Raw genomic sequence first — 19,654 nt, 5'->3', positions numbered from 1 at the left:
GCCAAAAGGAAGGGGCTTGCCTTGAGAAGAGGTGACTCAGAGACTCCCGAGGAGGTGGGGCATTTGGGGGGAAGTGGGGTGAGGTGGGGGCAAAAAGTGTTTCGTAGGCCCCTCCATAGAACTTCTGGACTTTGCCGCCATCTTGTGGACAGAGTCTAGAAGGACAGGGTTGTGGCTGCCCTTGGCTGAAGTCTCACGCCAGGCCCTTAGGATGGTACTTCTTCCTGAGCTTTGAGTCGGGGGTTCTTCAGGGCACATGGAAATGAATCCTACGCTCCTATGATTCCGAATGTCATGCTCATGGTGTGTCCTTCTGCCAAGAATCTAGTTATTTTTGCAGACAGGGACACAGGAGGTGGAACTGAAGGGAAGAGATCCAACTCGAATCAGGATAATCCACCCAAGCGTTGCCCAGTAGCCACAGGCTTTCCCAGAGAACTTGAAGCTGTGGTTGTACGAAGGAACTCTGTACAAAGGAGCCTGGGAGTGCTCAAGGGCAGGGCAGAGGGGGTAACAGTAGGAGAAAAAGGGACAGGAAGGAACAGGACATAGAGACGTGGGTTCAGCCTGGTGTGGACAGAGCTGGCCTTATAGGGAGCGAGTGACCAGCTCACTTTCTCCTGCCCATTTCTAAAACGGAGACAAGGAAATGGGAGAAGTTCTCACCCATTCAGAATGTGATGTGAGCAGATGGAGGAAGGGTCCATATGCCACTCAACATCCCTGTACTCCAGCCTCACGACCTCCCCAGGCTTTTTCACCAAGCTGGGAGTGTGAAAATCAGCTTTCTCCACAGACCCTATGAGCCGGTACTAATGTGTACCCATTTTTCAGATGAGAAGATTGAGGCACGGAGGACTGAAGCGCTTGTCCAAGGTTTCACAGTGAGCATGTGATGGGGCCAAAATTCCACTGTGGGGGAGTCCACTCCACACAGCATGCTCATACTGTACCAAGTAAATATACTGCAAAAGGAATTGGGTGACCACACTTCTGGTGTCCTAGCTCTGGGTCTCTCCCAACTTGAGCTCTGGCAGGAGAATGATGCGGTTTTCTCCATGGTTTGCCCCTTCCCAACCTAGATAAAGGTGTCTCTTCAAAGGCTTCTAGGAAACGAGGTTCCATTTCCCTTTCAGACTCCCAGTCTCATGCACGTCAGGAATATGGCTCTCAGGAGGTTTCTCCTGCAGTCTAACCTTCACCCATCTTCCTTCAGGTCAAGTCCAGATAGAAGGTCTCAGATAGGAGAGAGAGAGCGTGTGGACAGGCTTCTGTCTCAGAGAAGGGTATTCTTGGTCTCTAAAAGCAGGGTTTAATTCTCTACCAGTGACAGTCAAGGCCAGCCAATCACAGGCCTTAATGGGAGAGCTTAAATTATAGAGGACCAAGTTAGACGAAAGAAAAAAAAAAATCAACAAAACCCACCCAACTCCCAGCCCCTGGTACTGCAGCTGTTTGTGTGCGCTGTTTGGGCTCCAGCCCTGACTGCTCGGGATGGACAGTGTGGGGACCAGGCCACTGGGCTGGTGTCAGGCCAAGCCAATTGAGAGGGGCCCCGGCCAGACCCTTCTCCACGTCATCCCCCCCTCCCACCCCTCTACGCCCCTCCAATCAGGGGAGAAGCTGCCCTCTCTTGCCCAACACCCTCCCTGCAAACCCCGGGAGGAGAGAGGGAGTGATTAGCATGGGGCATTGTCCCCAGATAATGGGCCCCAGCTGCCGCTTGCAAGAAGAGACAAAGCGCCCGGCCGCTCCACAAGCATTATCCCCTCGTTAAATCTCTGTTATTAGATTAGATTCAAAATGTATTGATTCAGAGTCTGGCAGGGGGGAGGGGGCGCGGAGGACGGCGATGTGGCTGTGGAGTGCGGAACCACACCTCTCCGAGGGCGCGTCCTCCCCCTCCCCCTCCCCGCAGCAGGCAACTCTCCTTCCCGGTCTCTGAGCGGAATCTCCCCTAAGCCCAAACCCTGACTCTGAGTTCTGCTGCTCGCCTGGACCCTCGCCAGAGCTGCGGAATGTCCATTCTTGCGGGGTGGGGGGGCGGGGTGCGGGGGCTGGGGTCGTGGAGCGCAGATAAACCCCGCCGCTCGGGAAAGGCAGCCTCGCTGAGATGCGGTGAGCTCCACAGCTGGGAGCCCTATGCAGGGCTGGGTCGCCCAGGCTGGGCGCTTTCAAGTCCTTTAAGGCAGTCTTCTGAGTAGAAATGACAGGTTTGGAAAGCAGTGCGGATAGGAAAGGATGTGAGAACTGGGACTGTTCGTAGATGAGTGGAGAAGGCTGCAGAAGAGTGGAGATGAGCTATAGAGAACCTGTCTGGTCAAGGCTATGGTTTTCCCAGTGGCCATGTATGGATGTGAGAGTTGGACTGTAAAGAAAGCTGAGCGCCCAAGAACTGATGCTTTTGAACTGTGGTGTTGAAGGAGACTTTTGAGAGTCCCTTGCACTGCAAGGAGATCCAACCAGTCCATCCTAAAGGAAATCAGTCCTGAATATTCATTGAAAGGACTGATGCTGAAGCTGAAACTCCAATGGTGGGCTGCCATCCAAGGGGTCGCAAAGAGTCGGACACGACTGAGCGACTTCACTTTCACGTTTCACTTTCATGCGTTGGAGAAGGAAATGGCAACCCACTCCAGTGTTCTTGCTTGGAGAATCCCAGGGGTGGCAGAGCCTGGTGGGCTGCCTTCTATGGGGTCGCACAGAGTCAGACATGACTGAAGTGACTTAGCAGCAGCAGCAGCCTGGATGGGAGAAGAGTTTGGGGGAGAATGGATACATGTGTATGTATGGCTGAGTCCCTTTGCTGTCCACCTGGAACTATCACACCATTGTTGACTATACTGCAATATAAAATTAAAAGTTTAAAAAAAGACAATTGGCTTAAATAAGAAAAAAATAAATTAAAAATAAAGATAAAAAGAAAGATAAAAGACATGGGTAGTTTCTGGCTTTCTCTCTCTGCCTAGGACAGAAAAAGAGGGAAGGAGCAGAAGTGGCTGAGGAAGGAAAAAAAGGAAGTTCTGGAAGAGACAGAGGTGGAGGGAGCTTCCACGTGTTCTCATATCCCAGGCAGGGTAAAGGCCTGCTTGGGCGGCACCCAAGATCGATACTGATGGACAGGAGTGAGTAAACCAGGGGCTTCTCGGCCCCGGGCCTCAGTTTCCCATCCCTGGGCAGCACAGCCTGGTTGCTGGATCGATGAGCTGATTGGCTGTGGCCAGTGGAGCCGACGATGTTACACGTGGCGGCTCATTCTCTAGGTGGTTAATTGGCTGCCTCAATGCTGGGCTCTGTTGCTCCATTGATTGTGGGTGGAAAGTGGGGAGGGGGAGATGGGGAATCAATAGGTTGATGAGTGTCTTACTAGCTGTTTGGTTGGACACTTTGTCAATAGCCACCCACTTACTGATCAGCGGTGCATGGACAGTGCCAGACCATCCAGCTTGCTTTCTCTCTCTCTCTCTGGCCTGAGACATGAGACCCATGACTGGCCCATGACTGTATGACTTGGCCCAGCAAGTCCAAGTGCAGTGGAACAGCTTTGATCCTGAGATCAGGCTCCCAAGCATAGGCTGCCAGGATCATCCTGAGAAAGTCGGGATAAACAGGATAAGCAGGATCAAGATAAACATCTTTAGCCCAGTCTTTGCTCAGCAGAAGGCAACTATTGTGTGCTTGTGGGTGTGCTTAGTCGGTCAGTCATGTCCCACTCTTTGCCACCCCTTGGACTGTAGCCCACCAGGCTTCTCTGCCCATGGAATTCTCCAGGCAAGAATATTGGAGCGGGTCGTCATTTCCTCCTGCAGGGGATCTTCCTGACCCAGGGATCCAACCAGCGTCTCTTAAGTCTCCTGCATTGGCAGGCGGATTCTTAACCCCTGCGTCACCGGGAAGCCCATTGTGAATGGGAGCCGTTCTCCAGCCCCGCAGTCTCCTGTTTTTTTTTTTTTTTTCCTGGAAAACCTACGCATCAACAGAACAAAGTAAAATCCTTTACTAATATCAACAGCACATATGTCTGAGGTGGAAGTAGCAAATGAAACTCATCCCAGCTTATATTAGGAACCAGCAACCAGTTAGATAATATTTCATGAGTTTCTTCTGCTGGGGAAGCTGGGTGAGAAGCAGCTCCAGAAATCTAAACCAGAGAAGCCTGCCTTCTCAGCCTCTAGGCTTTTTCAGGCAGGAAGTTCTCAAGGCTCTGCCTTCCATCCAGCCTCCTTGGATGGTCTGAAAATTGGAGATGCAAGAGCTTGGGGTCAAGGGAAGGTGTCGGCTAAGGTATTCTGCAATGAACCCCTTATAGTTGGGCAGCCTGGAATAGCTCAGCCTAGATATTTTAAGAAGTCCTTTTCATTTAGCTTGGAAGACTTCAGTTCCTAAGAGACAGGCAGCCCAAGACAGGGAGACTGATAAGAGTGGAATGAGAAAGGAAGAACCAGAGAAAGTCTCAGGCAAACACAGCAGACTCTAAGCCATCATTCTTAGTGGGTTCTAGCATTCCTCTCCTCTGAATACTTGTTAGGTGGAGGGAGTGATGGAGTTTGGATGTTCCTTGTGCATGCCTGCATGCTCAGCTGCTTCAGTCGTGTCCACCACTTTGCGAGTAGCCCGCCAGGCTCCTTGGTCCACGGGATTCTCCAGGCAAGAATACTGGAGTGGGTTACCATGCCCTTCTCCAGGGGATCTTCCTCACCCAGTGATCGAACCTGTGTCTTCTGCATTACAGGCAGTTTCTTTACTGCTGAGCCACTGAGGAAGCCTGTGATGTTCCTTAGCGTATCTTTAAACCCTGATGTGTGAGAGAGGGGCCAGGATCTGTTATGCAAGATCGCAGACCATGCCTTGGACTCTCCCTCGCTCGTGGTCCTGCTTTCTGGTGGCTATGCCAGGGGCTGGCTGCTAAGAGTTCCCAAAGGACCTAGGTAAGTGCAAGACTTAGCATTCTCTGCTTTCAAACACCAAACAGGTGGGTGCTGGCCGTGGTGCTGATGTTCTTGCTAAAGGAGAGCGGGCTCCCAGCTTCCCCAAGAGGTCATGAGCCCACAATAATAACAGGACTATGTAGACCCTTCCATCATCTTTCCAGGGGATTACAGAACTGAGCATCGTTCTCCCCACCTCCCCACTGCTAAGTGTTTCTGGTTCTGATCCTCACACCTTGAATCCCACCTCCAATTGTCTCCTTCAGAACAGCCACCATTTGGTCACCTCTTAATTCCTTGGGCCAGAAAGCACCAAACATCTGAAACCACAGATAATTCCCCAACCTCATTACCACCGGTAACTTCAGACCTCATCTTCCATCTGCTCGGATGCTGACAAAGGGTCAATAAGAGAGTTTAGGGATTCATCACATTTTATTATCTCCTTCATCTGATGGGTGTTCAGGGAAGTGGCCACTGGTGAGCAGGGAGACCTTAGGGTTGGATGAACCTAATGCAGAGTAATGAGGCCCAGGTGGCAGAGAGCTGGCTTACCTGCCACCTCAAAACAAGGCTGAGGGGGTGAGCAGAATTCCAAATTGCCAGTTCAGGGAAATGCCCGTGGGGAAACTGAGGCTTGATGTTTAGACAGAGTGAAGTCAGGCCATGTGTGTGTTTCTTCTGATCCAAGAGTGTGTTTTAAAGCCATAATGGGCCTGTAGGGGAGTGGATGAGCATGGAAGAATCTTAGACACCAAGTTTGGGGGAGGGAGAGTGAAGGCCCTGGTTTGGGACTGCTGAGATGCATTGGCACTGGAAACAGGCAGGAACTGTATATGTGCTTTGAGAACATCACTGGTGCCCCTCAGCCCTGAAATTCCCCCATTCCCACCCTAACAAGCGCCATCACCCCCCACTCCCCCCGTGGCTGGGCGCTGGGCTGGACCCACTCGGGAATACTGCCAAATGGACCAGAGTGTGACCAGGGTGACGCTGTAGGCCAGCACCGCCAGCAGGTAGATGCGGAAGAGCAGCCGGTCCAGCACGGAGCCCACACGCAGCCAGTCCCGGGCCACCTCTCGGCTCCCCTCCCGCTTTTCCAGGAAGTGCCGGATCGAGGTTAGCTCCTGCAGCAGCCCGCGCACCGCCAGGGAGGCCTCCCGAGGCGGCGGGGGAGGGCTGCCTCTGCCCCTCGGGGTCTTCTCCAAGTCCCGGGGTCCGCCCAGATGGCTGCAGTGGTTTCCCATGTCTAGAAGAAGGACAGAGCATTGGCAAAGGAGGGAGGCCCAGCAGGCTCGTGTGAACACTGGCCTTTACACTTCTAAGGCCTCAGACATTTTTACAGTGTATGATTTCAGACCTAAAGGGTACGGAGAGTAACTTACATCTTTGGGTACCCACCGTCCAACTTAAGCAAATAAAGAAAGCCGATGCAGTTGAAGACCACTGTCTATCCTTCTTCCTCAGTCACAGCCTTCATCCCTCCCCAGGTCAGCAAGACCGTGAATTTGATGTTTATCCTTCTTGCACGCATTTTTTTTTTAACCCAAGGGATTTCCCCAGCCATTTGATATCCGTTATATCATTTGAGAGCCTCCCTGGTGGCTCAGATGGTAAAGCGTCTGCCTGCAATGCAGGAGACCCGGGTTCAATTCCTGGGTCAGGAAGATCCCTTGGAGAAGGAAATGGCAATCCACTCCAGCACTCTTGCCTGGAAAATCCCATGGACGGAGGAACCTGATAGGCTACAATCCATGGGGTCGCCAAAGAGTCGGACACAACTGAGTGAACCTCCTGGCAGCCCCATGGAGAGGCAGACTTAGAGTGATTACTAACCACACTCTTCACATTAAGATGTGAAAGCTCAGAGAGGTTAAATGACTAGCCTGCGGTGACAGAGCCAGAGCATCATTTATCGGTGAGGCCACCGAGGTCCAGGTATCCGGACTCCAAATCCACTGCTTTGTCCACTACATCATATCACCTCCCTGCACTCCTCTCCATGACTTTGAATCCTTCTGGACCAGAAAATACACCTTCGGATCACTGCCTTCACCAGGCGAGCAGTAGGATTAGGCATTAGTTTATCGCACAAGCTCATGATGAGATGGTCTTAGGTTAACCAAACATCTACAAAAAGCCAGGCCCCAGCCAGGAGGAGGACTCAAAGGAGGGGAGAAAGGTGGAGGGTTTAAAACACCAGCTTGGAATCAGATGAGCCTGGGCTCAAATCATGCCTTCGCCAGGTCCTGGCTCTGTGACTTAGGGCAAGCTGTTTGGCTCTCTAGGCTTCTGTTCCCTCATTTGAAAAATGGAAATGAGGATCGTATTGGGTCACGGTGAGAATGACCTGTGATAATGCACAGAAAATGCTTTGCACACACCTGGTAAAGTGCTCAAGAAATCAACAAACCAATCACTACCACCACCACCGACAGAAGCATGAGGAACTTAGGATCCCTCTGTCCCTTGTCTCTCTGCCTCACAGGTGTTTGAAATGCTAAAGGGCCAGGTCTTTGGCTGATTCTAATGAGACAGCGTTAGGAACCAGGCTGCAGTGTTGAACTACAGGAGGGTAGTTGTCCCATGAGTGCCTGTTGTTGTCACTGTTTAGTTGCTAAGTCATGTCTAACTCTTTTGGTACCCGAGGGACTGTAGCCCACCAGCCTCCTCTGCAGACACCATGGACTATGCCAGGTAAGAATACTGGAGTGGGTTGCCATGTCCTTCTCCAGAGAGTCTTCCCGACCCAGGGATCAGACTCGCATCTCCTGCATTGCAGGTAGATTCTTCACTGCTGAGCCACCAGGAAAGCTCTATAAGTGCCTGGGGCATCCACTTGACCTCCTTTGGGATCCATCTCAGGCGAGGTCACCCTCAGCCCAGAGGTCTTAAGTCCTGACACGCTCAGTCTCTGGGACTCCTAAACCCTCTTCCCCTCCAACCAGGCTGCTGCTGCTGTTGCTGTTAAGTTGTGTCAGTCGTGTCCGACTCTACGCAACCCCATAGACGGCAGCCCACCAGGCTCCCCTGTCCCTGGGGTTCTCCAGGCAAGAACACTGGAGTAGGTTGCCATTTCCTTCTCCAATGCATAAAAGTGAAAAGTGAAAGTGAAGTCGCTCAGTTGTGTCTGACTCTTAGCGACTCCATGGACTGCAGCCTACCAGGCTCCTCCATCCATGGGACTTTCCAGGCAAGAGTACTGGAGTGGGTCACCAGTGCCTTCTCCACCCAGGCTGATGAGTGAATACAAAGTGAGGAAGGGGTTTGATTGATGCCTTTGGCTGAAGTCTGCCATGAATTCTCTGTGCAGGACGGTACCCAGTTCACAGCCCTGCCCAGGCTCTCTGGCCCGGTGACCCCTCCAGAGCCTCCCCCACAGCCAAGTCCCTGCCTCCAGGTCAGAAGTTCCCCTCCACGTGGGACTGTCCCATTCCTGTCTCACCTGAGCAGTCATCGGTCTTGGTGGCTTGGGAGGTGGCTGGGGGCCTCCGGGCCGTCGACTGCTCCCCTAGGCAGAGGAGCAGGGTGACTCTCTCAAGAACCAGGTGGCGCAGCCAGGCGGGCACTGGCTGCTGCAGGTCCTGTTTGTGTACCAGCCGCACGATGAGGATCGTCTCGGCCAAGCTGATCACCAGGAGGGCCATGCACACGACGAAGTAGACACCTATGTGCCCCAGGACGGGGCGGGGCGGGCGACACACACGGGAGGTAGGAGAGGCACGGGCCCCTCGGCCCCGGGGAGCTCTCCCCTAGGAGCCGGCCTTACCGATGAGCGGCGTGCCGATGGCCGTGGCGGGCAGCGTGTCGGACACGATGATCAGGAAGACCGAGTACCCCAGGAGGAGTGTGATCTTGAAGGAAACTCTCTCACCGCTGTCCGGAGGCAGGTAGAAGCCCACGATGTCCACGACCATGAGGAAGATACTGGGCAGAAGCAGGCTGACCGCATAGAAGAGGGGCCGTCGGCGGATGACCACCTGGATCGAGAGAGGAGCTCAGGCGAGTCGGGGCAGACAGGTTCTGGGCCCAGGAACCCCCCTCCCCATCCCAGATCCTCTTGCTTCATGGAGCTTTCAGCCTGGACTGCTGAAAGATGTAGACAAACCCCAGATAGTGTCTCTGGATCAAAGCTTGTGGCTGTTCAGGGCAAGTTAAGAGACAAGGCAGCTGTTTCCCCAACCACTTTGTTGAGGCTGCAGGGCACCCTGGCGTTGGGAAAGGGCCATGGAGGTTTTTCCCCATATGCCTCCTGAAGTATGCCGGGATGTGCCCCACTCACATAGAACTTCATCTCTGCGTAGCTGTCACTGCTTTCTATGCTGAACTCTTGAAACTGGGTCAGCACCCCCAGCAGCTCCCACTCGCCCTGGTTCATGAAGACGCTCCTGTCGAACTTCACCTTCTCAGGCAGGCGCCACAGGGAGATGTTGATGTCCTGGACTGAGACAGGAGAAACAGGGCAGTTTTGGAGCCCAGGCCAGGGGCATGCCAGGCCCTGTAAGGGTGGGGCAGCACCCACAGGGCATGGCTCAAGTCTCTAGCTCGTAATCTTCAGCCTGTTTCTTGGCTGTAAGGTGAGGTCATAGTGCACCCTGTACCTGTCTGTGCAGTGGGACTGTACAGAGGGGACAGGTCTTGGATGGAGACACAGCAAAATGCAAACAGCCAGGCAAACTATTTATTAGAATGCCTTCTCCTCTTTCCGTCTCTGTCTCCCTCTCCCTCTCCCTCTCTCTGTCTCCCTCTCTCTCTCTCTCTCTCTCTCACACACACACACACACACATACACTCATACCTTCAAGCACTCCTCTAGGTTACCTGTTAGACTTTCTCACGTAGGCAATGAGCAAGAGGCAGCTTTCCTCATCTTTGCCTCGACAGAGCTGCCTGTCTTCATATTTATTTATTTATGCAGCTACGCCGTGTCTTTGTTTTGGCATGTGAGAGAGCTTACATATGGCTGTGGCATGCAGGATCTAGTTCCCTGATCAGGGATCGAACCCAGGCCTCCTACTTTGGGAGTGTGAAGTCTTAGCCACTGGCCCACCAGAGAAGTCCCTGAGCTGCCTGTCTTTAAAGGTGAATCAGGAAAATAAGCAAAATCCTCCCTTACAGAATAGCAGTTACACCGCTCCGCATCTATACTAGCGAAACAGATATACATGCGCAGCAGAAGACAGCAGTATCCGTTGCAGCAAAATACTGCAAACGATCTAAATTCCCACCAATCAGGGAAATGCTTAATAAAGTTTATGCAGTCCAAACCATGAACTCGTCTACAGCAGTCAACATTGACGAGGAAGAGCTAAACCTGCACTACCTGGAAAAATGCCCCAGACTGGTTGTTAAGTAAAAAGACTCAGGTACAAACATATATTGGAACACAAAATATTTTACATTTAGGTAAAATAAAAATCCATAAAACAATGTCTGTACACTTTCCATAGATGTGTATGTATGTGTATGTATTCAAAGGCTGGAGAAGGTTCTGGAAGAACATATTATATAAAATATATATCAGTATATCTATGTATATCATGATACTGATAAAAATTAAGTCTCGGTGTAGGGAGTTGTTGGTAAGAGTTTGGGATTGAGTATAAAGGTCAAAAGTCAAAGATTATTTGCAATTATGACTTTTGTTCAAGGGAGTTACGTATTATGTTTGTCATTTACAATTAATAAAATCAGGATAGCACTGGAGGATGCCTTTATGCAGTAGAGGGATGCTCACTTCACTAGACCTTGAAGGCACCTAGCGTGTGTCCACTCAGTAGAAGTTTGCCAAGCATCTTCCTTTGTGCTAGGCACTGCCCTGGGGAGCTAATCATGGCCAGAAATCCTGTTCCTGCCCTCTCTAAGTTTCCATCTGGTGGAGGAGTAGACATTGAAATAAGTCTTTACAAATGAACAGAAGTAGAGAGAAAACAGGAGCCTATAAAATTGGGTGATGGAGGTGCTTTGTTTGGGGGACAAATGGGGGTATACTGAGTAACTGACATGGACACTATGATTAGAAGTTGCATGGAGGGACTTTGGGCTTCTCTGTGGTTCAGATGGTAAAGAACCTACCTGTAATGCAGGAGACCTGGGTTCAGTCCCTGGACTGGGCAGATCCTCTGGAGAAAGGAATGGACAGAAGGGAATGGTTCCCTACTCCAGGACTCTTGCCTGGAGAATTCCATGGACAGAGGAGCCTGGTGGGCTGCAGTTCATGGGGTTGCAAAGAGTCGGACTCGACTGAGCGACTACACTTTCACTTTCTTTCACTGAGGGACTTCACTGGAGGTCCAGTCGTTACAACACCATGCTTCCAATGCAGGGGCCGTGGGTTCCATCCCTAGTTGGGGAACCATCCCTAGTCCTGCCGCAGGTGTCAGAGGGCAGGAGTGGCGCCAGAAGGAGAAAAGGAGAGGGAGGGGCAAGGGGTCCCAGGAGAAGCAGCAGCATGTGAGTAAGGGAAAAACAAGGGGTGCTGGGGCCGGGAAGGCAGGCAGCTGGGCTGGGCACTGAGTAGCAGGGGAAGCCGGAGTGGTGTCTGCGCAGAGGACTGGATCATGTCTCAGGAGTGCTGGTGAAACACTGAGTGTTTTACGTAGATAGAGACATGATCAGATCTGCATGACTTTTCAATTAAAAAGACGGGGGGGGGAGGGGGGCCACACACATGGGGTATTATTTCCCCAATAAGGGATGGAACCTGAGTTCCCTGCATTGGAAGCTCTGGGCTTTAACCACTGGACTGCCAGGGAAGTCTCCAGATTTGCGTTTGCATAAGATCTCTCTGGCTGCTGCGAGGAGCATGAATTGGTGTAAGGGTGGGGACTGGAGGGGGTGAGAATGAATGGGGACTGACTGCTAGGAGCTACTGCAGTAACCTGGGCGAGAGATGAGTATAGCTGGCACTGGGGCGGGTGGGGCGGGGGGGTCCATCAGTGAAGAAGTGGGTAGATTTGAAAGACACTTCCTGCCAGATCCTACTTGTGACTTGGGAAAAGCATCATCCCTGACCGAGCATCTTGCCCTCAGCTTACACCATTTCATTCCATACTTAGGACAGCTGAGGGAGGTGAAGACAGCAACATAGTCAGTGCCATTTAGAGGATGGGGAAACAGAGGCTGAGCAACGTGAACAAATAAGAGGTGAGTGAACTGGAGAAGGGAGACTGCATCCTCAGGGGTGCTCTTCATGCAGGCATCCCTGGGCCCCCACCTGTTCTCCCACCTCCCAAAGCCCCTGGACTCACTGGTGTGCAGCCAGCTGGTGAAGGTCAGCGAGCAGTTCTGTATGTCGAAGGGGAAGTTGTAGATGTCCAGGGTACAGGCGGTCATCACCTGGAGGGGCTTGTAGTTCTGGACCTCGCCGTGATGCCGGACATAGACATACGGGATGTTTGGAGACTTCCCCACGTCCACACTGGCCAGGGAAGAGGGGTGGGTTTGGGGCTCAAGAAGCAGGTCAAGCCCTGGATGTCAGAAGGTCTCTGAGCAGTTCGGCAGGGGAAGAGATGCAGAGAGGGTCCAGACAACAGGACAGCCTGGCAGTTTTGTCTGGGCTCGGCGTGTCCAAGCTTCTTATCTTAGGCTTCCTTACCTGCCATCGCCAAGGCCACTTTTCAAGCAGTTAAAGAGCATTTCTCCTTTATTCTCCTGGCAACCTAACCACAAAATGCAAGCCAGGAGTCCATGGACCTCAAAGCCCCAGAGCATAAGGAGAACACCTAGCTGTCCCCCACGTGCTACCCACCCGGCCTAGGCAGAGCTCAGCTCCCAGGATCGACAGCCTGGTGGCAACAGGCAGGCTTGGTGGCAGAGCAGACCCTTGGGTTCCATCCCTAGGAATCCTTGAAATGAAAACAATCATTTCCAGGGGTAGGGGGTGGGGACAGAACTGGAGAAATCATTGAGAAGAATTAGGGCAAGTAACGAAGTCCTGTAAGAGCTCATTCCACTCTCTTTGGGCAGACCCCAGGCCAAGCTCCCCCAAGGGAGCCCTGGAGCTAAGCCTGGGGTCCTGAGTCTGTGGCCTTCTGTGGCGTCAGGCTGAGAGACAAGAAGTCAAAGCCAAGGCTACTTCAGTGTTGAAAATGGAGATCCAGCCTGAAACTGGAGATCCTCAGTCCCTCCAGCCTCAGCTCTGCAGGGAGTGAGGCTCTCAGTCAGCTGCCTCCCTGAATTGTGAGCGTCACCCCCTGGACATGGGCGATGCAGTGGGTACTGGGTGGAGGACAACTGGCCCCCACCACCTTCTCCTTCCATCTATCTCCCCAGCTATCTTCCTAGCCCTTGGATTCAGAAGCCCAGGCAGTGGAGCCTGAAGGATGGGGAGAAGGAATGTTGGCTGCTGGGAATAAAGGCTGGTGGGACCCACTTCATCCCCGGGTGCAATCTGTGCCCACGCAGGCACATGTGTGGCTTGAAAGTTTGAGTGTCTCCTGGCCCCAAGTCTCCTCTGCCAACCATCGCTGGCACTTTAGTCCTTTCAGAAATATTCCTGCCCCCTTTAAAAACACTGCTCCTAAAAAAAAAATAAATAAATAAAATAAATAAAATAAAAAATAAAAACACTGCTCCTCACTAGACTATTGTGACAATGTGGATTCTTTCACTGGCCTCCTTTCTCCCTGGAAAGGGATCCTTGGGTTAAGGAGAAGAACTAAGTTTCAGCATCAGACATAGAAAAAGGGGAGTTTTTAAAAGAAAAGAAAGGGAGAAAAAGATAAAGGGGAATGAGGGCCCCATGCAACTTTACCTCCATTTCTGCAGGTCTGGTGGAGCATCTCAAATGCAGCAGCAGTGATCTTGTCTCCTGCCCCCCTGCTGTCCCCAGCCCCCACGCCTCTGGCTGCCAAGCGTCCGATGACAGTACTCACAACTCATTGATAAGGATGTCTGGGACCCAGATGCTGTCTGTGGGGATGGACAGTTTGGTGATGTTGTCAAAGTCCTCTGGGTTCCACTGGAGAAACTCATCGGTCCAGTACTAGGGGAGGAGCAGAAACGATCACGGGTGACCCAGGCCATCATGGGCCAACTTCACCTCTCAGAGCCCAAGCAACAGGGTGGGGGGCATCTTCTTGGGAGAATCTGGGTGTCAGTGGCACCCAGGTTACGCAGTGGTACCCAAGAATCCCTTCCCCCCTGCACTCACACATCCCTACATGCGAATATATGCAACACAGACAGATGCAGCCTCTCCCTGGGGAAGGTATCCAGTCATTTCTAATGTTATAAACCACCTAGCCATCAACTGACGTACGTGTGCTAAGTCACTTCAGTCATGTCCGACTCCTTGCAACCCTATGGACCGTAACCAACCATACTCCTCCGTCCATGGGGTTCTCCAGGCAAGAATACTGGAGTGGGTTGTCATTTTCTCTTAGACAAATCCCTTCTTGGGTCTTGATGTGCACACACATAGACAGGGATAATGGTGTGCACCTCACAGGGTAAGATATGGCTATTGCTAAACTTTGATCAATGCCTTCCCCACTATCTTGCCAGAATGACTGGTCTAAAATGTAAATGCCACCGTGTCGCTCCTTTGCCTCTGAGTCCTCCTTGTACCTTGCCTGAGCGGCGCCCATCAGAAGCTGGAGGAGCAGGGAAATGGCTGGGGATAGGAAGACTAAGTGATGGGATCATCCTGTTTCAATCACCCAGTTTGGGCATCATCCAATTTGGCTTTAATAGAGGGAAGAACTTTCTAGCAATTAGAGCTGTTTGAAAGCGAAGTGGCTGCCTTCTGAGCTGCCAGTCACCGAGGTGTTTGATCAGCAGAAGCGGGACAAACACTTGTTAGAGATGCTGTGAAAAACCTTGGAAACTAGAGGGGAGGTTGGGGGATTTCTCCTCTGCTTGATCTTTAAGCCGCCTCCCATTCCCAGTCCTGAGGTTAGAGGGGCCCAGATCCAGGAGACCCCAGATCTCATGAGCATGCCTCTCCCCTCCTCTCCTCTCCCCTTTCTTCCCTTCCTTCCCTTGCCCAAGACCTCTGAGACTCCCAGCTCCTCTGAGACAGAGCAGTGCCCTCAGGAAAGGTTGCCCGCCCCCCAGTCCCAGGAAATGGGGGTGGGGAGGGGCTGGTTGGCTCACCTGCCGATACCAGATGTAGGTGGTCAGGACCTGATTCTTCTCATCCTGTGGGAGGAATGGGAGCTCAGCAAAGGTGGCCCTGTGGGCTGGGAGCCCACCTTGCACACGTCAACCCCAGTAGGAGCTGCTGCTCTGTGTGCCTGATCCCTTGAGAATGAGGAAATGGGGTGGGGAAAGGGGCCAGCTGGGAAAAAATCGGCCTTTTACTAGGAGACACCTAGGAAGAAGTTCAAGGATTTCTTTTTTAACATATGTGTGTGTGTGTTCACACGTATATGTCTTCTAGTATCTTCTATTCTGTTGTATATATTTCACATAAACATAAATAATAACATAATAAAAGATTAATAGAAGACATAATAACAACCGCAGAGAAGGCTGAGTGCCAAAGAATCGAGGCTTTTGGATTGTGATGCTGGAGAAGACTTCTGAGAGTCCCTTGGACTGCACGGAGATCAAAGAAGTCACTCTTAAAGGAAATCAACCCTAAATATTCACTGGAAGGACTGATGCTGAAGCTGAAACTCCAATACTTTGGCCACCTGATGCAAATAGCTGACTCATTGGAAAAGACCCCGATGCTGGGAAAGACTGAGGGCAGAAGGGCATGACAGAAGATGAGACGGTTGGATGGCATCACCGACTCAATGGACGTGAGTTTGAGCAAACTCTGAGAGGTGGTGAAGGACAGGGAAGCCTGGTGTGCTGCGGTCCATAGGGTTGCAGAGTCGGACACGACTTAGCTACTAAACATCATATATATGTATATCTGTACAGTTATATCTGTATGTACGTATCTACACCTATTTCCTACCTTAGCATGAAGTCAAAAGGTATAGACCCACATAAAATGAAAAATTCATCACTCTCCGTCCCTTTCATCCAATTCCTAATCTCCCTTCCTGAAACAGCCTGCTGACTCTAGTAGAGATGCCCAGAGAAGTCAGTTCTGCCCACCCTACCCCAGCGTAGCACCTGCATCTCTGCAGTTGCCTTCTTCTTTATCTCAGCCCAGCATCCAACGCCCTCTGCTGAGCAGTGCACCCCACCCCACTTCAGCAATTGATTAATTGCTTTATTTATGAGTAATTCTTCAACCATGATTTAGTAACACCCGCCATTTAGTAACACCAGGGACGTGTGTAGACAGTGAGGGTGTAGAGGTGAAAAGGATGGTCTGCACGCTCACCCAGCTCACCCCGGGAGGTGCAATGTGTGAAGAGCCACACGTATGCACAACCGTAGGGAGCGTAGGGTGTGGGAGAGGCGGCCATGCAGCTGACCCCAGGTTTCAGTTTGGGGAGCATCCTGAGCTGCGGTATCAGGGCTCAGGGGCTATGGGCACCCAGAAGCCCGCCATGGACTGGGTCTCACATGGTCTCCCACTCCGAAGGTCCACCCTGGAGCAGGGCAGTGGGGCCGGGCGCTCACCACGCTGAGGATGGCATAGACAATGACATCGATGGACACGGTGGTCGGTGTCCTCCAGTCCCTCACGGGCCGCACGCCCTTCTTGTAGTTGGCCAGCAGGTGATCTGACAGCCGCAGCAGAGCCGGCCTGGAGGCGTTGGGGGGCTGGGGGTCCCCCCTGTGCTCGGCTGGGAAGGACAGACAGCGCAGCCTGAGTCTGCCCCAGATCTCTGGCCCTGGTTTCAAAGTTAGTAAATGTGTCCCCACTTAATCCCACCTCCCAGAACTCCCAGATACCCCCACAGACTGAAATTCCCATCTCCAGAGCATTTTTTGCCTACAGAGGTTCCTGCCAAAACCCAAAGGTATTCATAAGGGTAGCCCCAGCCCCCGTTTATATGAGAAAGGAAGCTGGGCTGTGAGAGCAGGTGGCACGAGGCAGGTGAGGTCTCAAGTCAGCCAAGGATGAGAAGGGTTGAGAGAGTCGCTGCCCGTCCAGAGGAGGTGGGCATCTGGGGCCTGGACGAGGGGCTCTGGGAGCCGAGGGAAGCTGGCCTTGGCAGGAGAGCCTAGAGAGTGTGGCCCCAAGTGCACAGATTCTAAGCACAGCGGTCTGCAAAGTGTCAGCCTCCGCGGAGGTCAGAGCTCAGCGTCTGCACAGCTCACGGTCCCCAGGACCCCAGCCCTCAGCTGACGAGGAGAGAAGGGTGGGCACCCATCGAAAGTGGACATTCCCTCTCTGACCTGCAAAGCCCACCCTAGGGAGAGCCCTCCCCATCTCCACGCTCACGCAAACTCCCGAGGAGTCCTTGCCAGGCCTCCTCCTTAGTCTAGCTCTCTCGGCTAGTTTGATGGGGTTGGGAAGAGTGCTGGTGTGGGGTCTGGAGGAAGCCAGTAGAAACCAAGCTGCTCCCAGAGCCAGAGGCCTGCAAGGATAAAATCGTGAAACCCCACACCTAGGCCCTCGCCCCACTCTGTGGGGATTTCACAGGAGCGCCTCAGCTGTCCCTCTGGGAAATAGTAAGAGTGTCTCCTGAAAGATGCCAGAAACACAAAGGGGAAAGATAGGGTGAGGAGGGGCACCCTGGAGGACACAGGGCACTGCTGGAGGCGGGTGGGGGGGGGGCAGGGCCTTTCACAGCCCAGGGCCCTGCAGGCTGGGCTTTCCCTGGACAGAGCTGCCTCTTCTCCCACCTCATCTACCGTGTGCGCAATCCCTACAGCAAATCGGTCCTGCAGGTTCCCTTCCTGCCCCTCCCCTGCCCCTCCCCCGCTCCCCAATAAACTTTCAGAAAAACAACAACAGCAGAGAGAGAGAGGAAGATGAGAGGATGTTTACTGAGCGTCCCCTTTGGGAATAATACCAATGAGCATATTGTTCATTTTAGTATCAGCCCCCTGGGCTGGCTGTTACCAGAGCCCACATTACAGATAAAGATGCCCAAGGCTCAGACAGGCGAGTACTGTGCCCTGCAGGCAAGGGAGCTGGGATTCAGACCCAGGTCCCTGTATGTCTTCACTGCGCCAGCAACAGCCCAGGTCTTATCGTCTGGGATTCTGACCAGACTGGGCGCCTCAGACCTCAGGGCCAAGGACCAGTGCTGGGAGAGACAGAGCTCCCCCTCAACCAGAGAAGCCCCAGACCACAGTCTTAACTCACAGCCTGGGCCTGCTCGTCCCACTGAGCTACCCTCAACGACACGAGGAAAACCATCGTGCCCCTAAGCCCCTCAATGCTGTGCATTTCAGTACATCCTAACTGTGCCCGCCCTGCTTCAAAGAGCTCTGGCTGGAGAGAAAACCTTCCCATGAGGGCTGGGGGTGGGGGATGAATATTGTCTGCAACAAAGGAAATGGATTCTTTTGTGGCTAAAACTCCTTGTACCCCCGGGAGGCAGGAAAGGACGGGTGAGGGAATGCAGAGAGAAGTTTGGTGCTATCTGAGCTGAGCCCTGGAAGGAAATTTTCTAGACAACCAAGGCCCAGAGAGCTCATGCAATGAAAGCAGAGAAGTCCAGGAAGATGACATCTGTCCTGGTCTCTACTGCTGCAGACCTGTGTGACCCTGGGTAAAATCTACCCACCCTGGACCGCAGCATTCCCGTTTATAACAAGAGAGAGGGGATCAAGAGAGCTCCAACTTCCCTTACAGCTGCCCTTCGATGAGTCTGGGGGCCGAGCAAGGAGGAGAGGAGCCCGCTAAGCATTTCCCACCCAGCAGGCTGTGCCATGCCCCACTCTGCGAGCTCTGCTCTCACCCTTCGCTCCAGACGCCCAACTTTCTAGCTGTATCCCCGGGGCGTGGAAATCCCCTCTTGCCCACATGCAGTAAGGTCCCTGACTTTCCTGTTGCCTCACCCGCTCCAAAACCCTCCTTCCTTCAAATTTTGGAGGCGCTAAGCATCCCCTGCTTCACCTCTGTCCACTGCCGCCCAGGTCCTATGTACTGTCCCGCCATCTCCTTACCTTCTCCCCGTGGTGCCAGCAGCGTGGGCAGAAGCAAGCTGAGCAGCGCCCGTGGCACCCAGGGCAGCATAGTCGCTTCTCTCGGAGCAGCCTTCAGGGTGAGCGCTCCGGAGGACCAGCCTGCCCGCTGCGCTCCACCAGCCTCATATCAGCCAGCCTCCCGCACCTCCTGAGGCTGCAGCCTTACGCTGCCCCTGGCCACCAGGGCTGGGAAGCCGCCAAGTTTTCCTGCAATCAATCCTTCCTGCAATCAATCCTTCCGCTGGATCAGGTTTCAGGGCGGGGGAGGGAAGGGGAGGAAGCCGGCCAGGCTGATGTCACGGGGCCAATGGAGCTTAGTCCTCCCGTTCAGCCAGGTGGCCTGGCCAAGTTCCCCAAGGAGTAACTCAGGGACAGAGGGCTGCAGGAGCCCCTGGAGCAAGGGGGCAGCCTGCCTGTTGAGAGGTGCTCTGGGCTGCTGCCTTCACTTATACCCCTCGCTCGCATTGAGCCCGGGCATTTCTGGTGGCTCGGCTGTAAAGAATCCACCTACAATGCAGGAGACCGGGGTTCGATCCCTGAGTCCAGAAGATCCCCTGAGGAGAGCATGGCAACCCACTCCAGTATTCTTGCCTGGGAAATCCCATGGACAGAGAAGCCTGGTGGGCTACAGTCCATAGGGTCGCACAGAGTTGGACAGGACTGAAGTGACTTAGCAGCAGCAGCAGCATTGAACTGGGGCAGAATGGGTTGAGGCAGAAAAAGCAGGAGGA

General features: G+C 53.0%; 1 protein-coding gene across 1 annotated transcript; it reads right to left on the bottom strand.

Moving 5' to 3' along the window:
• Positions 1 to 5,344: 5,344 nt before the first annotated feature.
• Positions 5,345 to 19,063, bottom strand: HTR3A (5-hydroxytryptamine receptor 3A). Its single transcript, XM_069553653.1, has 9 exons — positions 18,903 to 19,063; positions 16,458 to 16,624; positions 15,027 to 15,071; positions 13,805 to 13,914; positions 12,179 to 12,348; positions 9,211 to 9,371; positions 8,698 to 8,908; positions 8,374 to 8,595; positions 5,345 to 6,177 (listed from the first exon to the last, which is right to left on the bottom strand). Exons 1-9 carry the CDS (start codon positions 18,970 to 18,972, stop codon positions 5,822 to 5,824), a joined length of 1,512 nt encoding a protein of 503 aa, XP_069409754.1. The 5' UTR covers positions 18,973 to 19,063; the 3' UTR covers positions 5,345 to 5,821.
• Between the last annotated feature and the right edge of the window lie 591 nt (positions 19,064 to 19,654).

This window comes from Ovis canadensis, chromosome 15, assembly GCF_042477335.2.
Source record: "Ovis canadensis isolate MfBH-ARS-UI-01 breed Bighorn chromosome 15, ARS-UI_OviCan_v2, whole genome shotgun sequence".
In the NCBI taxonomy this organism is placed as follows: domain Eukaryota; kingdom Metazoa; phylum Chordata; class Mammalia; order Artiodactyla; family Bovidae; genus Ovis; species Ovis canadensis.
The sequence above is the reverse complement of the archived record's forward strand: the minus strand, read 5'-3'. Positions and strand labels throughout refer to the sequence as shown.